Source organism: Amblyomma maculatum, chromosome 3, assembly GCF_055883805.1.
Source record: "Amblyomma maculatum isolate TAMU_Amacu chromosome 3, ASM5588380v1, whole genome shotgun sequence".
NCBI lineage: Eukaryota > Metazoa > Arthropoda > Arachnida > Ixodida > Ixodidae > Amblyomma > Amblyomma maculatum.
The window spans coordinates 47,959,133-47,978,139 of record NC_139346.1 but is presented as its reverse complement, the minus strand read 5'-3'; the positions used below and the strand labels follow the sequence as shown (position 1 = coordinate 47,978,139).

The following is a 19,007-nucleotide window of genomic DNA, read 5'->3' as shown; positions in this document are numbered from 1 at the left end:
GCATGGGTGTTAGTTATAGACATGCGAAAACACCTAATAAGGTGTTTTTGTTTTTACAGTGTAGGTTATCGGAGCCGATTCACTTCGTCCTTTTTCTCCGAGCGCCACTTCAACGTCTTTCGCTCCGAGCGCCCCCTGACATTCCTCCCTCCTTAAGCGTGACGCACACGGCACACGTGCACACAGGTGGACAAAAAGCAAACGAAAAAAAAAGTTTGCAGATGTTGTCTTTCAGTTACCGCGTAAAATACGGCTTCATGCGTAAGACATGAACGGTCTCTGGACGAGGTAGCCGGCGGCCTCTCTGCACTGCATGTGTCCCGGCACTGCATGTGTCCCAATAAGGCACCGCATGTCTACCCTGTTTGGCAACCATATCAAGAAACGCACCCGACAGAGCGTCTCCGCTTTAACAGGGGGAGTGCAATTTCATGAACTTGTCGAAGCCCAATTCTGCCCACGGGCGTCCTCAATTTTGCTCGAACGCTCATCAGAGATGGCCACATAGCCATGGTTTATGCTCAACAACCGCCGGGATTGAGAGCTTCTCAGCGAGTTGAGCGCTCCAAGAGCATGACTGGACAGGCGGCATCGGCAGCCATATGTCTTGAAGAGATATAACCGAGAGAAGTACTAGAGCACCTATTTCACACATAGTTAACAAGCAAAGAGGCTGTAATTTTTGGTCTTTGGTAGATGGGCTGGAAAAACTAAAAAAAAATGTAGAGCCCATTTCGACCTCTGTGCATCCGGATTGAAAGTAATTTTATGTTGGTAGATATCCGTAACATTGCATTCATCTCGAAGGAGTTAAGCAAATCGCGCTTTCCATTAACTTGTGTATGCCAATTTAAATTAATTTACTGCACTTACCATTTCTTACTTCAACATGGAAATTGTCCAAGTGAGCTAGTTTTTTCTGATCTGGATTATGAAGAGCACAGAAGCAGAATTAGTGTGCGGCATTCAAACCACACTTCATTGGAAAAGGCAATATAAAGGGTACAAAATATTGAAAGCGCACATATGACTTTCTCGTCGATCTGGTAATACAGCGTCACACTGAAAATATGTTTTCCTCTCAAGCAAATACTTCTTTCTTTCAGAAGATCGTAACTTTCGTGAAATGATTTTAGCAAGACGATTTTCACATCCAAACACATTAAAACAAACAGAAACACATCCACGGGAGAACTTTTTAATTATCTTGCTTTAGGTTGTTAGAACACGCATGCATAAATTTTATTTTTGGGGAATCTATTGTATCGCCTTTCCGCACATGAAAAACCGACGTGATATATATACCACGAATTTAGGACAGTAAAGCTTAGGCGAAAAATATGGAAATGGGATTCGCCGCGTAATAGTCCAAACAGTTTTCCTAATAAAGGATATTTGTTTCAAGTACCACAGGGTCTTAACGGTAGCAAGGAAGTTTCATACTGGTCCGGTTCTGGGAGAAATGGATAATACTGAGCCCCAATGTGTCTCTATGTGACTAGTACAGCGCCCAAACCGGCGAGCCCATGGTGCTGAGCGCAAGAGCTGTACCGGAGAGGCCGGTGCAGTCACTTTTACCCAGGTTTCGCCTTTTTCGGTCTACAGCTTTATTGGGATAAACCAAGGATATTCAGAGCCCAAGCAGGGTAAACGAAGGCCGGGCTAGATATCATGCTGGACAATCCAGAAACATGAATATTATAAGTGTTTATTCTGAAGCGCATAGTGCGATAGTGCGCGCATACCGAAGATGACCAAATTATTTTTTTTTATTTTTTTTTTTCTGGCTTGAAACTGCACAATGAAGGTGCAAGAAAGAAGGCATCGTTCGCCACCAGAATAAATAAATCCCCATAGCGGCTACCCTATGCTAGTTGGCCGTGTAATGTAGCTTCAATGCACGGCACGTTTTGCTGGCAAGTTAGAAAAGTGCTTACAGTGGATTACATCATTTTCCCGCTAGCACCTTCGAGGCATGCTAGTGATGTTCCGCTTTCATAAAAACACAACTTACAGCCATCAGGTGGGCACATGTACACAGGACAGCATCCTGGATAGCCGTCCGTGTTTATTCCATTCTCGATCATAGTACAATCATGCTCTGTTGTGTCTAATATTGGGCAGCTGAAATAGGGAAGTTATATGGTGAAACTATAGAGCAGCATCTATACTCAATGCAAAAGTTGAGCTCTGCCGGACTGCGCCCATTTCATTCAGCCTCAATATCAAACATTCGAGTCCAGCCATACCACCTCGAGCGTTATATTGTATACTTCTTTTGAAATATATTTGAGTTCTACCAATTAGACTTCTACTTTTTACTCTTATTTATTTACCTCAGAATAAACATTGAAATGCACGCTGTATCATCATTAAAGATCATAGCATAGCCTATGTGGCCCATATTTACAGAGGTGTCAATTATAGTTATTTAGGCATTTCTGACGAAAATCTGAGCTGTAAAATACAGCATGCTTTCACTAGTTTATCATACAAACAAAGCTAATTTGAGCAGTCACCGGGTTTGTTTATAATGTATTCTGCGAGCATTGCTCTAATAACAATAATAATTATTACTATGTTTTACTGCACAGCGCGCCCAAGGCAACCAATGGCTGGATGGATTAGGCCCAGAAAATTTAACGAACGGACATGCATTGATCAACATCTACATACAGAAAGGTCAAGCAACAGTTAGGAATAATAAAACCAAATAAGGTCAAATCACAATAAGAATCAATTTCAAACGACTAACGTGTACATTTGAGAGAAATGGTGAAAGATACTTTTTTTTGCTACAAAGAGCTAAGCATGTTTTTATAGTGGAATTTTGGATGTAGCCGAGAATATCTCCTCCGCAAGTGATTGCAAATTCTCTGCATATAAACACCGCGTCTAGCTTCTCGATGACTCGTGACGTGCGCGGAACAGCAAAATGGACACGACTGCGAAGGCTTGGAGGCGGGTGCGTGGCATATTTTATAATCAGTCACAAAACCAGAAATACCGTAGCACCCCAATTTTCACAAACAGATTCGGAATACATAGAAGGCTATGCTGAGAAGATGTAAGGAATTATAACTGATGGAGTGTCGTAGTCTATATTTCCTAAGATGTCCGTTAAGAAACAGTCAATGTGGCTTTGCTACCTGGTGGGGCAAGAAACAAAGCATCCCCCTACCACAGAGTGCTGTAGACCAGGTCGTGCACAATAGTTTTTATATGAAATGGGACAATATTTTATTGTGAAATAATAACCATGCAGCGTGCATACGCTTGTCATAAATGTGCAATATAGTTGAGTGTGGCACGACATATCACTATCGAAGAATATTCCCGGGGTATTTCACAGAGTCCACAACATATCACTGTCGACGAATACTGCCGGGGTATTTCACCGTGTTCGTATGAAGGACAAGAGGCCACAGTCAGAACTGGGTAGGGTCTTACTGATTGGTTTCCGATTGAGAAAGGAGTGAGGCAAGGCTGCATACTGTCGCCTTGCCTATTTAACCTATATGCAGAGTGCATTATGAGGAAGGCCGGTCTGGACGAGTCTTCAGCTGGAGTGAAGATTGCTGGAAAACGTATCAACAACCTTAGATATGCGGATGATACCACTTTAATGGCACAATGGAAGTGGAACTCAAGAGACTTCTGATGCACGTACAAGAAGAGAGTGAGAAGTTTGGGCTTAAACTAAACATTAAAAAGACAAAGATCATGGCGTCTTGCCCTATCAAGTCCTGGAGCATCAATGGACAAGAAGTGGAAGCTGTGACAGATTTTCTCTTCTTGGGCTCCAAGATACCTCGGAAGGAGACTGCAGCCATGAAATTAGGAGACGCCTGCTTCTAGGAAAGAGAGCAATGGTCAGCCTTGACCGCCTAGTAAAGAGCAGAGACATTAGACTGCCAACCAAGATCCGTATAACTCGTGCTATGGTCTTTCCAGTTGTTATGTATGGATGCGAGAGTTGGACTGTGAAAAGGCTGACCGCCGAAGAATTGACGCGTTTGAATTGTGGTGCTGGCGAAGACTCTTGAGAGTTCCTTGCACTGCCAGAAGATCAAATCAGTCGATATTGTCGACCATAAACCCTGACTGCGCTTGGAGGGTCAAATTTTAAAGTTAAAGCTCAGCTACTTTGGTCATCTGATGAGAAGAGAGGAGTCGCTGGAGAAAGATTTGATGTTGGGAAAGGTTGAGGGTCGCCAGAGAAGGGGTAGGCAGCGAACGCGATGGTTAGATGGCATCCTGGAGGTACTGCAGATGAAGTTATGTGATGTTACGAAGATAGTGAGAGACCGGAAAGCGTAGCGTGACATGGTGCATAGGGTCACGAAGAGTCGGACACGACTGAACGACTGAACTGAACTGTGTGACAGGCGTGCTCAGACGCGGATGCCAAATTGTGAATGTAGCGAAAAATTGACGCATCTATTACAATAATTTTAAATGCAATCTGAACAGAGCAAGCTGCGATTTTGAGTCTTTAAGCTCTAGAGAGTTATCAGCAAACCAAGTCATTGCTTTATGTGCATTATCCTGTAGATTAGAAATGGCCATAATGCAAAACGAATGTTTTTAGAACAAAATGGTGTCCTCAGCGTACTGAAATACAAAACGTTTTCAAGTTACCTGCACGCAATCAATAATAAAAATATACAAAGGAGAGGAGACATGATAGAACCTTGACGACCTCTGGCCTTCACTGGAAGTTTACCACTTGCGTTCGTAATGTCGTCTGAGACAACCGCTTGTTACCCTTCGGTGAGATAGTCCCTAAGGAAATCGTGAAATGGACCCCTAATCCACAGGAACAGTTTTTATGACAAAATCATGTGAAAAACTGGATCAAAAGCTTTCAATATGTCTTTAAAGAAAGAAAGGCCAATCAAAGTTGCTTCAAAAGCTGAAAACAGTTCATCAGGTAACTCCTTTAGAGACCCGGCCGTACCACGACCGAAAATGAAATCAACTATCGTGTAGGCAAAATAGAAAACTTTCAACAATGAAAAAGAATGCATTTGAAAGGAATTTTTCAATATTGTGCGAAACTATAGAGAGTGTAGAAATAGATCGCTAATTCTGTATGCAGTCTTTTTGTCCGCGCTTGAAAACATGTTTAACTACCGCAGTTTCTAGCTTTTTTGGAGTACACGCTGTATCAAGAAAGCCCTTTAGCATAAACATCAAAATAATGGATAAAGTTGTAAAGATTCATTGTTGTACATTTGATGATAAACTCACAAGAGCTGAGGCTTATTGAGCGTAAAGCTGAAAATTGGGCGGTATATTTCATTTTCTGAACCGTTGGTATGAAAAGCGGAAGCTGAAAGCGATTCTTAAAGTGTGTAATGAATGGCCTGACATGAAGATGTGGACTTACAGCTTCCGCAAAAAAGGTGATCAAAAATTCTGATCACTTCTGGCGGTGCGTTGTGCATCAAATACACAGAAGAGATGACAAAAATATGTCCACACCGGTGAATCGCACACTAGCAGCTGGCTATTACTTCTATTATGAAGAAGACATTCCATGGCAAAGAAAAGTATTAAACTCTAAGAGGAAAAGGTTTGAGAAATGATCGCAGAAAAAATCATTATCATCATCATCATTATCAGCATGACTATACCCACTGCAGGGTGAAGGCCTCTCCCATATTTCTCCACTTAACCCCGTTCTGCGCTAGCTGCATCCACTTGACCCCTGCGAACTTCTTAATCTCATCCTCCCACCTAACTTTCTGCCGCCCCTTGCTACGCTTTCGTTCCCTGGGAATCCAGTTTGTTACCCTCAGCGACGATCGGTTATCCTCTCTTCGCACTACATGTCCTGCCCATGTCCATTTCTTCTTCTTAATTCCCACTATAATGTCGGTAACTTGAGTTATTTCTCTGACCCACTCTGCACGCTTCCTATCTCTTAATGTTTCCCCTACCATTTTTCGTTCCATAGCCCTCTCGGGTGTCCTCAACTTGAGTTGAACTCTCTTGGTTAGCCTCCTCGTTTCAGCCCCATAGGTGAGTAGAGGTAAGAAAAAATATTGAAGAAAAAAATTAAACAACGGAAACATGCCCCTGACGGCACACTCACGCACTCCCTCTCCTGACTGAATCATCCGTTAAAAATTTGAAACTGGGGAAATGTTTGAAACGTTGTTGCAACAAAGGCGGTTGTTCAGTATAGATGTAATAACTTACTTCCCTGTTGACAGACGAAATTTTAGGATAATGTATTGCAGCTTCTTAGATGTTATACAAGTTAGTACTAGATTTCTTTTGGTTTTGTATTCGAGACGTAGGTCTTTATTTTTAGGCAGGCTTACAGCATTGCCAAGGTATATCTTTGTATGAAATGGCATGCATCCCGTCCTCGGTCAACCAGTTGTAATGTTTCTGCGTTTCTTTATTACGATGTGATTAGAGGTAATTTATAACTTATTTGGTAGTGCAAGTCATTGTAGACAATTTTCTAATGAATTAGAATTAGTCAAGGCCAAGTAATGGAAAGTGCTTATATAGCTATCTAAGACCACCTGGTGAGTTACAGTGACGCAAAATTAAGTATTAGGTGGGATGGACCGAAGTGCAGTGGCATCGAAAAAGACGGAGAACAACAGCAGGCGAGACAAGGTAGTATTCCGCAAAACATAGCAAAAACACAAGACGCAATGTAACTTTCAGGTGCTCGCAAATCTATATGGTGCAGAGACATAGGTTGTTAAATGCTCACCAACTGTTCCTTCAGAGATGTGGCTGTTGAAATATTTACAACACCGAACGACGATTGGAGGGAGAAGCAGTCAGGTAGAGGACGAAACATGGGGCATTAAGTATTTATAATCTAGGTCACCCTCAAGACATAATTTTTCCATTGAATTCAATGAGTTAAACATTTCTTCGAGTTCCAACAGAAAAGGGGGAACTCTGTTTCTTGATAGCCAATACAGCGCTCGAAAACGTGAGCACCAGGCACCGGAAGTTGTTGGCAGCGCTAATCATTCCCTGTGAGCTAAGTTTACGTCAGAGGGCGAAATATCCAACGTGTCCCTTATGAAGACATTGATACCACCCCCCGTCGATTATGCCGTGTATCAGATCAGCACTGACAGCCCAGTATCGAAAACGTGTGTATGGAAGAGCCTGACACATCAAATTCTGTTCGGACGAATATGTCAAAAGATCTGCTTTTAGTATTGGTAACTAGATTAAATTCATCCCAGTTGTTTCCAAGGCTTCCGACATTTGTATTTAAAATTCGTTCTCTGAGTTGTGAGCAAATGTGTCCTTGAAAAGTTTAAAGTTTGGGAATTGGCAGGACCTGTTGTTCATTGCAGGTAGATGTTTTTATCTATGTATTGGCCTTGAATCCTGTGAAGAGGTCAGTAATCGGCCTTTTTCTTGTAGATCCGTCTAACTTTAATCTAGGCAAACTTACACTCATTTTACTTTTGCGCGCTCTTTGCTCCCTAGAACAGATCTCGCTTACGTCTTGCGATGTTTTCGATGGAAAAAATTGTTACGTGTTGGCATGACAAGCGATGCAACACGGCGACACAACAGAAACAGAACGACGTAATGACATGACGATGAAATATGCTTTTATGGCCGACGGGTCTGGCGCGAGCGCTCCGCCCCGCGCCACTGCCCGCTTCATCTTCTTCGTAGCATTACCCGGGGCCGCCGAGCGATCGTCCCGATCGATTGCTAGAAATCCAATGCATGGCGTGACGATGAACACAGACACAGGATTGGGGCATGAAACGCTGGACACCACAATGAATGCGAAGATGGGAGGAATACTTGCACCGCAGCATCAAGTCCAATCTTCACCGTTTGCCGAAGGCCAAGGCTCATGAATACGCCGAACGGCTTGGGCGGGGGTGCTGTTTTCGCTCGAGTGGTCGTGAGGTCGCTTCGTCGTGGGGCCGGTAGGGTCGGCTTTTGGCGCTTCCTGGTCGTCGTGTGTTGTGGTCAGGGCTGGGGACAGCGGCTGATCGGGTCTGAGCAAAAAGGGCTGGGGCAGAGCTGGGCAGCGATCTCCATGGGCTTTCGGCAGACGGAGCCGGCGTACAGTGGGCTTCTACGGTGCAAGCCGAGGATGGGGATGAACCGCACCTCCAACCAAATGTTACGTGGTGGCATAACAAGCGATAGAACGCGGCGACACAACAGAAACAGAACGACGTGATGACATGACGATGAAATATGTTTTTTTTGGCCAGCGGGCCTGGCGCGAGCGCTCCGCCCCGCGCCACTGCCCGCTTCGGCATCTTCGTAGCAATATTGTTTGGTGCTTTCTAGGCTCGCAAAGATTTTCAAGCCTCCTGCGTACTTCCTACAGTTTTTTCCTGGTAGCAATGGAAGGGAAGCGCACCAGTACCCATTCCGATAGAATCGCACTTGCCCAGCAGACGATGGAATGCTTTAACCAAAGAGAGGTAAAAATCATGGCATTAATTTTTCAGCATTCTTTCGTATACGTCCATTTCAGAATTTTGTCCGTTTGTTCCATGAAACCACGAATGTTCATGTTCACGTTGCGACTGTATTGCTCGCTGCCATTTAGGTCAGTTCGTATCCTCTCAAGAGTTTGCCTTTCTTTGGTAGTTTTCATTTCATCGCAGACCCTGACTTGATGTACAGCTCACCGACTTCTTTGATCATGAACGATACTGTCAAATCGACCAGTTCAGTTCTTAAAAGCACTATTGAATCAACCATCGAAAAAAGCGGCAGTAAGCATTCTAGGCTTTTTTGTTACTGTGCTGTTGCAAACGTGGTTCCGATTCAACGCTCGTATTTTCATTATCTCGACAGCATCAGTCTGAGAGAATCACTTGCTTATTTTTTGCCGCTTTGCAAGTCTTGCATATACCCATACATCCTGTTTTACTGGGTTCGTTGTTAGGAAGGTGTCTGGCGCAATTGCAGAACAGTTTTGAACACATGTTATGAATAGTAGAATTTTTATACAGGGAAAATATATACAGTGTGCACTCAACGGCGAATTCAAGTTTGAGAAATAACGGCCAAAACGTAGCACCCTATGTGTTGAAATGCAGACTGTCAAATTTGAACTGAGCCCTGTTGTCGCCGACTGCAAAATATCCCCGCTGCCTTCTAGCTTATGCAGGTTTCTGGCGAAACCTGGATTTTAGACGAGTTGGTCGCTTGTTGCCATGGTCATCTGGATATCCGGCACTGATGAAGGGGATAGCAGCATGTACGGCACCCGCCGACATAATCAAGGTGACCGCCTGTTCAAAGTGCCAGCTCTCGGCTGTCCGCTCGCCGTTGACTACAGATGATCCATGCTGTCCGCTGGCTTACGTAGCTAGCTGTTGAATCCTGAATTAAAGATGAGTTGATCGCTTGTCGCCTGCGTCAACTGGATAGACGGCAATGATGGATGCGATAGTGGCGTCCGCAGCATTACGAGGACAGCAACGAGGTCACCGCCTGTTGAAACACAAGGTGCCAGCATTGTGCTGCGCACTCGCTACCGACAAGATTTTCAGACAGGTTAATCAAAAAAATATATCGATAGCCCGCTATCAATAATTTTACTGTTCGAATTTTCCCGCTTTCAAAGCTTTCTTTGACAAGTGTCATCATCGAGTGGAAAATAGCAAAACCCTTCGTTCAGTTTCGCATCTGGTTTTATCCTTTTCGTCCTGCTTCATTGGCCGCGCCTGTCTATATGGTCTCCGGCATGGAGGAAGGAAAGAACTTGGCGTCGACGTCGTGCGCTGCTGCTGCGTGGATGCGCTGCATATGCACGAAAGTTGACGCATTTGAAAGCTCCCTTTTGGATGCGAACAGCTGCAGTGATGACTCCAAAGACGAGGTAAGCTCTTTAGACTTTAGCATCAATACGCCCCGTGTGAACCAATGGCCACGCCACTGGTGGCGGAGTTGAAAGTAAATCCGGAAGCGGAGCCGAGCGCGTCGTCGGCTAGCCGTGTCTTTCTATGCAGTCTTCTAGTCGTGAATTCCTATTTCCGCGGAGCTAGCATTATTGCGTCAACAATTACGGATAATTTCCAACGATAGCTTTTGCTTGGGTAAATGTTCTAAACAAAAAAATGCACTGGAGATTTTATTTACTCGTCGCAGCTCGGCAAGCAATACGACCAAAAGCGTACAGTTGGCGTTCACTTCGAGTTATTAAATCGCTTGTTATTCCCGTCTCCTATTTGGATATGAAAGCATTTCTAAGACCATTGGCGCGTAATCGTGAATTTTCTGAAGATTGCTATTATTCACGTTAAGATACAGGAAAATAATTACGCTAATTACTGAGTAAACATTTATTTCTAATTTACTTAGTGTAGTGCTGCATGCTTTTATGGTCCATATTTTTGAAGCCACTATTTGGTCCTGAGAGCGAAGTAAAGATGGATATCATGAGCGCCAGGTACGACAATTAATTAATTACATACGATGCTCGAAGGGCAGAGTACACTCATTTAATGGCCCATAAGCGGTGATTACTAAGAGTAGCATCTCTTAATACTTTGTCTTATTACCTAAGCCCATAAGTGTTACGAAACGAAGATTTTAAGCGTTCGCTTTGTCGCATTGCACAAATGTCCGTCTGTACACGCTCTAAAACGTTCGTTAATCCTTCGTTACGGCTTAGCCCATTCTTCTCATTTTATTTGTTGTCTCGTTGAACTAAAAAACATAAAAAAGAGACGGAGCCCGCACCCGCAAGAATTATCCGGCCTTGAAAATAACTAAATTAGGTAAGAAACCTATCCTTAAACTGCGAAATTACAATAATAAGAATAAGAATAATAATAAAAACAAAACGATCTCCGAGTGGCGAGAACATTTATGCTAGCCTAAGAAAACTGCAGCAGATAGGAAAAAATCTAATCATTCAGCTTAACACCAAGAAGTGCCACTTTGCACAGAAGGACATTAAAATACTGGGACATCTGGTTAGCCATGACGGCATTCGTCCAGACCCTGATAATATTATCGCGGTCTTCAACTTTCCTCGTCCGGAACGCACTACAGATTTGCGCAATTTCCTCGACCTGGCGTCATATTTCCGGCGTTTCATAAGGCATTTTGCAACTATTGCTGTGCCACTTCATGAACTACTTAAAGCGTGCAGCTCTTTCGTGTGGGCTGAACAGTCCAACACTGTTTTTACCGACCTAAAGCACGCCCTCACATCAGATCCCGTTCTTGGCTACTTCAGCGACAGCGCTCCTACCATCCTGCACACTGATGCCAGTGGTCACGGTCTTGGCGCTGTCCTTCTGCAGCGCGATGCAACTTCACGTGAGAAAATCATTGCCTTCGCCAGTCGGACCTTAACTCCAGCTGAGAAAAACTACACCATTACCGAGCAGAAATGTCTTGCCGTCTTCTGGGCTGTTCAAAAGCTTCGCCCTTACCTCTATGGTCGGCATTTCACAGTTGGGACCGACCATCATGCTCTTTGCTGGATGTCTTTACTGAAAAAGTTGACAAGCCGACTTGGCCGCTGGATTCTACGCCTGCAAGAATACAATTTCGGCGTGGTTTATAAATCGGGTCCCCAACACCAAGACACCGACGCTCTTTCTCGCTGTCCACTTACGGATTCAGCCTACTTTTTTTTTTCGCAACGTATATCCACCTCTGACCACAGCCGACCATCTCTTCCCCCGACGCATATCGCAACTGTTTCTTTTGACGACTCTGAGCACAAACACGCACTCCGCTGGCAGCAATTAGCTGATGCCTACTGCCGGCCCATCATCGACCGCCTTATCGGCGCTTCGAACCCGCCCAATGCTAGGCTTCGCCGACAGCTTCGCAATTTCAAGCTCGAAGATGGCATACTACGCCGCTACGTGTCGTGCCACGTAGTATGCCGGCTCCCAGTCGTGCCGCGTGCGCTTCGCCCACGTATACTGGCGGCTTTCCACGATGACGCTACTGCAGATCACCTTGGACCGCGTGAAAAAACGATTCTTTTAGCCTGGCTTATCCTCTACCATAGCTAAATACGTCGCTTCCTGCCATATGTGCCAACGTTGAAAGCGGCTGACCTGTTTGCCCGCTGGCCTCTTACAGCCTCTTCCATGTCCCGCCACACCATTCGACGCTGTCGACATCGACTTATATGGTCCCCTTCCTCTCTCTGATGGGGGTAACCATTGGATTATAAAAGATGTCGACCACCTTACACGCTACGCTGAGACAGCCCCTGTACCAACTGGTTCCGCCGAAGAGGTAGCTAATTTTTTTTGCGATCAATTGTTCTGCGTCATGGCGCTCCTAGGGTGCTTCTAAGTAACCGCGGGACGGCCTTCTTATCGACAGTCGTTGCCGAAGTTCTTCATGCGTCATCCACTCTTCACAAGACAACCTCAAGCTATCATCCCCAGACTAACGGTCTGACTGAGCGATTTCATCGCACTTTATCTGATATGATATCCATGTACATCACACCGGATCACCGAAATTGGGACACTGTTCTACCATTCGTCACATTCGCTTATAATACAGCAGTACAGCGGACTACCGGTTACTCTCCATTTTTCCTAGTCTTTGGCCGTCCTCCGACTACAAAGATCGACACTTCGTTCTTCTCTACGCCCGACTATTCCTCATCAGTACCAACCCAGTTCTTATCCCGTGTGGCCAGATGCCGTCACCTTGCCCATCTCCACACAGAAGCGTGCCAGGAAGACCGCAAAAGTCGCTACGATTCTACGCATCGTTCGGTCTCTTTTCGTCCTGGTGACGAAGTCCTGCTTTACACAACACTGCGCGCCCCTGGCCTTAGTGATAAATTTCAGCGCCGCTATCTTTGTCCCTACAAGATCATCAACCAAACTTCCCCTGTTTAACTACCAAGTCACGCCTGTTGATCCCCCAGTTGATCGACGCCACGGTGGAACTGAAATTGTTCATGTCTCTCGCTTGAAGCCGTTTGTGCGCCGCGGTGCATCGGATGGTTAGGAGCGGCCGGGCTGGCCGCTTCCGACCCGCCGGGAAGATTGTGTGAGCCTTCCACGGATATTCTTTCATTTGTTCATACCATAATCTTCTTCTTTCTTCTGTACATACCATCGTCATCGTCCCGCGGCGCCGGCTCCAGCATGCGCATGGGTTCACCATCAGATTAAAACGCTGACACGGCGTACCTTGCCTGACCATCACGACTTTAGCGTCTCGACCTGGCCTTCTTTCAAACTATTTAATTCTTATGAGCAGGATGCATGAAGATTGCGCAAAACGGGATTTGACTGGTTGCTGAGGATTGTGTGCGGCATGGCAACATTTCTTTGGAGAGTCGAGCCCAGTAGACTAGCACTGAATCAGCAATAAATAACCTTTAAAACACATGGTTACCGAAAGCACAACCTGGAAATTGCATCACTGCAAATTATTTCGTGACCCCACAATATCCTATCTACTACAACACTTTACATGCGAGGCAAGATACTTGAAATAGTAATAAATAAATAGTGAACAGGAGGCATATCGCCCTTGAAGTTCTATTTGCAGCTCAAAAATTTTTATGCTGAAAACAGGAGGTCACAGTTTATGCCCAGAGTGAGAAGGGTGCGAAATAACCATCTGAATATATCATAACACTAAAAATTGGTAGCACCTTGAATGGAGTGCGGCACATATCGGTGCATAAGATCGTAATATTGTTACGGGGATGTACTTAATGTAACAGTACTGCGATGGGCTGAACTCGACGCTGAGACTTCAGTAGCCGTGCAGTGTCCACTCTGTCAGCATCGTCCTCTTTCGCAACGCTTTGTCGTGCCCGTGTTCCACGGTCGTCGTCTTCGTCAGTGAGCCCATCACTTCGGTCCCGCGTTTCCAGGTAACACTAACTCCTCGGCAAAAGGCAATATCCCGGTGCGTATTAGGCGTGCGAAGTGGAGGGGGAGTAATATGGCTTTAGGCGGGCGACATGTACGATTTCGGAAGTGGGTGTAGCAGTCGGTGACTTTGGGTGGAGCGGTGAAATCTCATAGGTCACGTCGGTCACTGGGCGTAGTACATGGTAAGGACCTGTGTAGTGGGGCAGAAGTTTTTGACACAACCCCACACGACGGCACGGAAGCCAGAGCAACACCAGAGATCCGGGAGGATAGAGCACATCGCGGTGGTGAGCGTTGTAGCGGCGTTTTTGAGCTTCTTGAGAGATGGTGAGATTATGACGAGCAATCTGGCGAGCAGCGTCGGCTCCGGCGATGGTATCGTGCGCATAGGTTGTGACGGGGCCAGCGTCGGGAAGCAAAGTGTCGAAGGGCAGTGAGGGGTCTCTTCCAAAGAGAAGATAGAATGCAAAGTACCCAGCAGAGTTATGACGCGAAGAGGTGTATGCAAAGGTGACAAATGACAGACTTATATCCCAATCGCGATGACTGTCGGATAAGTACATTGCGAGCATGTCGGTGAGTGTGCGGTTAAGACGCTCCGTAAGGCCGTTCGTGTGAGGGTGATACGCAGTGTTGAACTTCTGCCGAACGGAGCAAGAACGAAGTATTTCCTCAACAACTCGGTAAAGAAAACAGCGGCCACGGTCGGTAAGTAGTTGACGGGGAGCACCATGGTGTAGTATGACGTCGTACAAAAGGAAGTCAGCAACGTGTGTGGCGCAGCTGGCTGGAATGGCGCGAGTGATCACGTACCGTGTGGCATAATCGGTGGCCACAGCGATCCATTTGTTTCCTGACAAGGACTCGGGAAAGGGTCCTAGGCGGTCAAGGCCAACACGAGAAAATGGCTCAGTCGGGATGGCAATCGGCTGCAGGTGTCCAGGTGGTAGCACAGGGGGTTTCTTCCGGCGTTGACAGAGGTCGCAAGCGGCTACATAACGTTGGACAGAGCGGTAGAGTCCAGGCCAGAAGAAACGCCGGCGCACACGGTCGTATATGCGTGAGAGGCACAAGATGACCAGCTGTAGGGGCGTCGTGCATTTGTTCGAGAACGGCAGAGCGTAGGTGTTGGGGAACGACCAGCAAGTGCTCAGCGCCATCAGGTCGCATGTTGCGGTGGTATAGCGTATTCCCATGAAGGAAGAACAGGGTGAGGGAAGTCACGGCTGTGTGTGTGGAGGCGGTCTATAAGAGAACTGGGGGCTGGGTCCAACCGCTGTTCATCGGCTATGCGGGAAAAGTCCGATATAGAGAAGACACAGGAGTCCGACTCATGGTCAGTAGAGGAAGGGGGATCGACGGGATAACTGGACAGACAGTCTGCATCCTGGTGAAGCCGACCGGATTTGTATGCAACGGAAAACGTATACTCCTGCAAGCGCACTGCTCAGCGGCCGAGGCGGCCAGCAGGATCCTTGAGGGAAGAGAGCCAACATAAGGTGTGGTGATTGGTAATTACAGTGAAGGGTCGGCCAAACAAGTAGGGTCTGAATTTTCCAACGGCCCAAACGAGAGCCAGGCACTCCCGTTCCGTAATAGAATAGCTCTGTTCTGCTTGATGACAGCCGACGACTGGCGTAGGCAATAACGCAATGTTGGCCGCGTTGTCGCTGTGCAGGAATGGCACCAATCCCGTGGCCACTGGCGTCGGTGCGAAGTTCCGTTGGGGCAGACGGGTTGAAATGGGCCCACAAAGGAGGATTGGTGAGAATAGCGATGAGGGTGGAGAATGCATTAGCCTGCTCTGGTCCTCATGAGAAAGGAGCGCCTTTCTTCAGCAGATTGGTGAAAGGACGAGCAACAGCGGCAAAGTTTGGGAGGAACCGGCGAAAATAAGAACACAGTCCTATAAAGCTGCGAACATCACGGGGTGAACGGGGACATGGAAACGCACTGACAGCGCGAACTTTGTCGGGATCGGTTTGCACGCCGGTGGCATTCACCAAATGGCCAAGCACTTTAAGTTCGCGGCGACCAAAACTGCACTTCTTTGAGTTCAGTTGAATTCCGGCATGGCGGAAAAGTGCCAAGATGGAAGAAAGGCGACGAAGATAGCTTTCGAACGAGGGCGAGAAGACAATCACGTCATCCAAGTAACATAGACAAGTCGTCCATTTGAAGCCGCGGAGTAAAGAGTCCATCATTCGTTCAAACGCAGCAGGGGCGTTGCAAAGTCCAAAAGGCATAACCTTAAATTGGTAAAGTCCATCGGGTGTGAAAAAAGCTGTCTTCTCGCGGTCTTGTTCGTCAACAGAGATCTGCCAGTAGCCGCTACGAAGGTCGATGGAGGAAAAGTAGCGGGCTCCGTGTAAACAGTCCAAGGCATCGTCTATTCGCGGCGGTAAACAACTTTTCTTGTAATCTTGCTCAGATGTCGATAGTCCACATAAAAGCGCCAACTGTTGTCTGTCTTTCTAACGAGAACGACAGGTGATGCCCAGGCGCTGTTCGAAGGTTCGATGATATCATTTCCCAACATCTTGTAGACCTCCTGCTGAATGACTTGGCGCTCAGAAAGGGACACACGATAAGGCCTCCGATGTACAGGCTTTGCATCGCCGGTGTCAATGCTGTGAGTCACAACTGATGTTTGACCAAGAGAACCGGCAGCAAAGTCAAAAATGTCGGAGAAGGATAGCAAAAGGTTGTGCAGGTCCCGAGCGTGTGCTACGAGACTTCAGTAGCCGCGCAGTGTCCACTCTGTCAGCGTCGTCCTCTTTCTCAACGCTTTGTCGTGCCCGTGTTCCTCGGTCCTCGTCTTCGTCAGTGAGCACATCACTTTGGTCCCGCGTTTCCAGGTAACAATATAATACCTTTACCCTACGCGAGTATGCTGATTGTATCAAAGCTCGGGTTGGTTGTATAAAGTATACATCACATAAGCCACATTTGTAGAGAAAAAAAACAGCACTAAAAAAGGCGAAACTTTTGCCGAGATGTTAATCATTGATTCGAAGGAAATGCTATTACTACATACTAATACAGAACATCATACACAAATAAAGTACTGTTCACGTTTTTGTGCTTAAATCAACTGTTATATTGATACGGAGCAGAAGGCTAGCACAGGAAATCGCAGCAGGGGATGAGAGAAATAAGTGTTCAAGCAAGCACCAACATTTGTTTCAGCTTGCTCGTCTCTCACTCTATTTTCCATCGTGGTCATCTTCCGTGGCATATAAGTAGCATTACCCCGCCACGAAAAGCACCGTCCCGGTGCGTACTACGTCGGGGAACTACAGTGGTAGGGCTTCAAGCGAGCGACATGAACGATTTCGGAACGTGACATATCGAACTGTCGGCGTGGGTGCACAGAGCTGACTTCGTATGTTGCAGAAGTGACTAGCCGTAAAACACTATAGGGGCCTGTGTACCGTGGCAGGAGCTTCTCACAGAGCCGAACTTAATTAGTGATTAATGGAGCAGTATAGGAGCATTTCTTCGACTACTCGAGCAAGAAAGCAGCGGCTACGATCAGTGAACAGCTGGCGTGGAGCACCGTGGAGCAAGATAACGTCGTGGAGGAGAAATGCAGCCACGTCAGTTTCACGGCTGGTGGGTATCACTCGTGTAACGACATAGCGCGTAGTATAGTCCGTAGCTAGCACAATCCATTTATTCCCCGAAGCAGACAGAGGGAAAGGCACGATGCGATCAAGGCCAAATCGGTAAAATGGGTCTCTTGGGATGTCGTAAGGCTGTAAGGATCCAGCAGGCACAACCGAGGGCTTCTTCTGCCGCTGACACTTGTCACAAGAAGCCACGTAACGACGAACAAAGCGATATAGGCCTGGCCAAATGAAGCGCCGGTGGGCACAGTCGTACGTACGAGATACGCGAAGATAACCTGCAGTGGGCGCGTCATGCAGCTGATGATGAATGGTGGCACGCAGGTGTTTGGCACTACGAGCAGAAGCTCAGCGCCATCTGATCTCATATTCCGCCGATATAAAGTGCTGTTGTGGAGCACAAAGAAAGCAGGAGTGGCGTGAAGGTCATCAGTGCTGAGGCGGATGATAATGCCGCGAAGCGTGGGATCTAAGCGCTGCTTATGACGAATGTTGAAAAGGTCAGAGATGGACAGCACACAGGTGTCATTCTCACACTCGCTTTCAGGCAGCGGATCTACCGGGTTCGGGGTCAGGCAATCAGCATCAGTGTGGAGCCGGCCGTATTTGTGAACGGCAGAAAAAGTGTATTCCTGAAGATTCAGCGCCCAACGCCGAAGAGGACCATTAGGGTCCTTCAGCGTAGAAAGCCAACATAAGGCGTAGTGGTCGGTGATGACGGAGAACGGGTGGCCAAACAAGTAAGGGCGAAACTTTGTAATGGCCCAAACGAGGGATAAACACTCACGTTCTGTGATCGAATAATTTCGCTCAGCCTCTGAAAGGAGGCGACTGGCATAAATGACACGAGTGGGGCCCGTCTGCTGTTGGGCGAGAATGGCGCCAATACCGTGGCCGTGCACTGGCGTCAATGTGTACCTCCGTTCGTGCTCAGGGGCTGAAGTGTGCCAGGACGGGCGGGTTGTTGAGGGCTGCGATGAGCGCCGAAAAGGCTTGAGATTGTTCTTGGCCCTGCAAAATGGAACTTCGTTTTTCAGAAGAGGTGTGAGCGGACGAGCCATGCCCGCAAAGTTGGGGACAAACCGGTGAAAATATGAGCAAAGGCCAAGACAACTACGAACGTCACTGGTAAAGTGGTGTGTAGGAAATGCACTTACAGCACGAATTTTGTCGCGGTCGGGTTAAACGCCGCGGGCGTTGACCAGGTGTCTGAGCACTTTGAGTTCACGTTGGCCGAAGCTGTACTTCTTTGAATTCAGCTGAAGGCCAGCTCTTCGGAAGACTACAAGAATGACATCAAGGCGGTGAAGATGGTTCTCAAAGATCTAAGACAAGACAATGACGTCATCGAGACAACATAAGCACGTTGTCCATTTGAAACCACGTCAAAGAGAGTCCATCACACGCTCGAATGTAGCAGGCGCATTTCACAGGCCAAAGGGCATTACCTTGAATTGGTACATGCCATCGAGTGTGATGAAGGAGGTCTTCTCTCGGTCCAGTTAATCGACCGCGATCTGCC

General features: G+C 46.8%; 1 protein-coding gene across 1 annotated transcript in view; it reads right to left on the bottom strand.

The window, feature by feature from the left end:
• The window catches only part of LOC146194711 (uncharacterized), a 166,978-nt gene that overhangs the window by 111,149 nt on the left and 36,822 nt on the right, over positions 1–19,007 (bottom strand). The window contains exons 3-4 of the mRNA XM_084596102.1: positions 2,015–2,124; positions 874–924 (exon numbers count right to left, since the gene is read on the bottom strand). Of these exons, the coding sequence (XP_084452228.1) occupies positions 874–924; positions 2,015–2,124 (161 nt within the window). The remainder of the gene's footprint in view (positions 1–873; positions 925–2,014; positions 2,125–19,007) is intronic.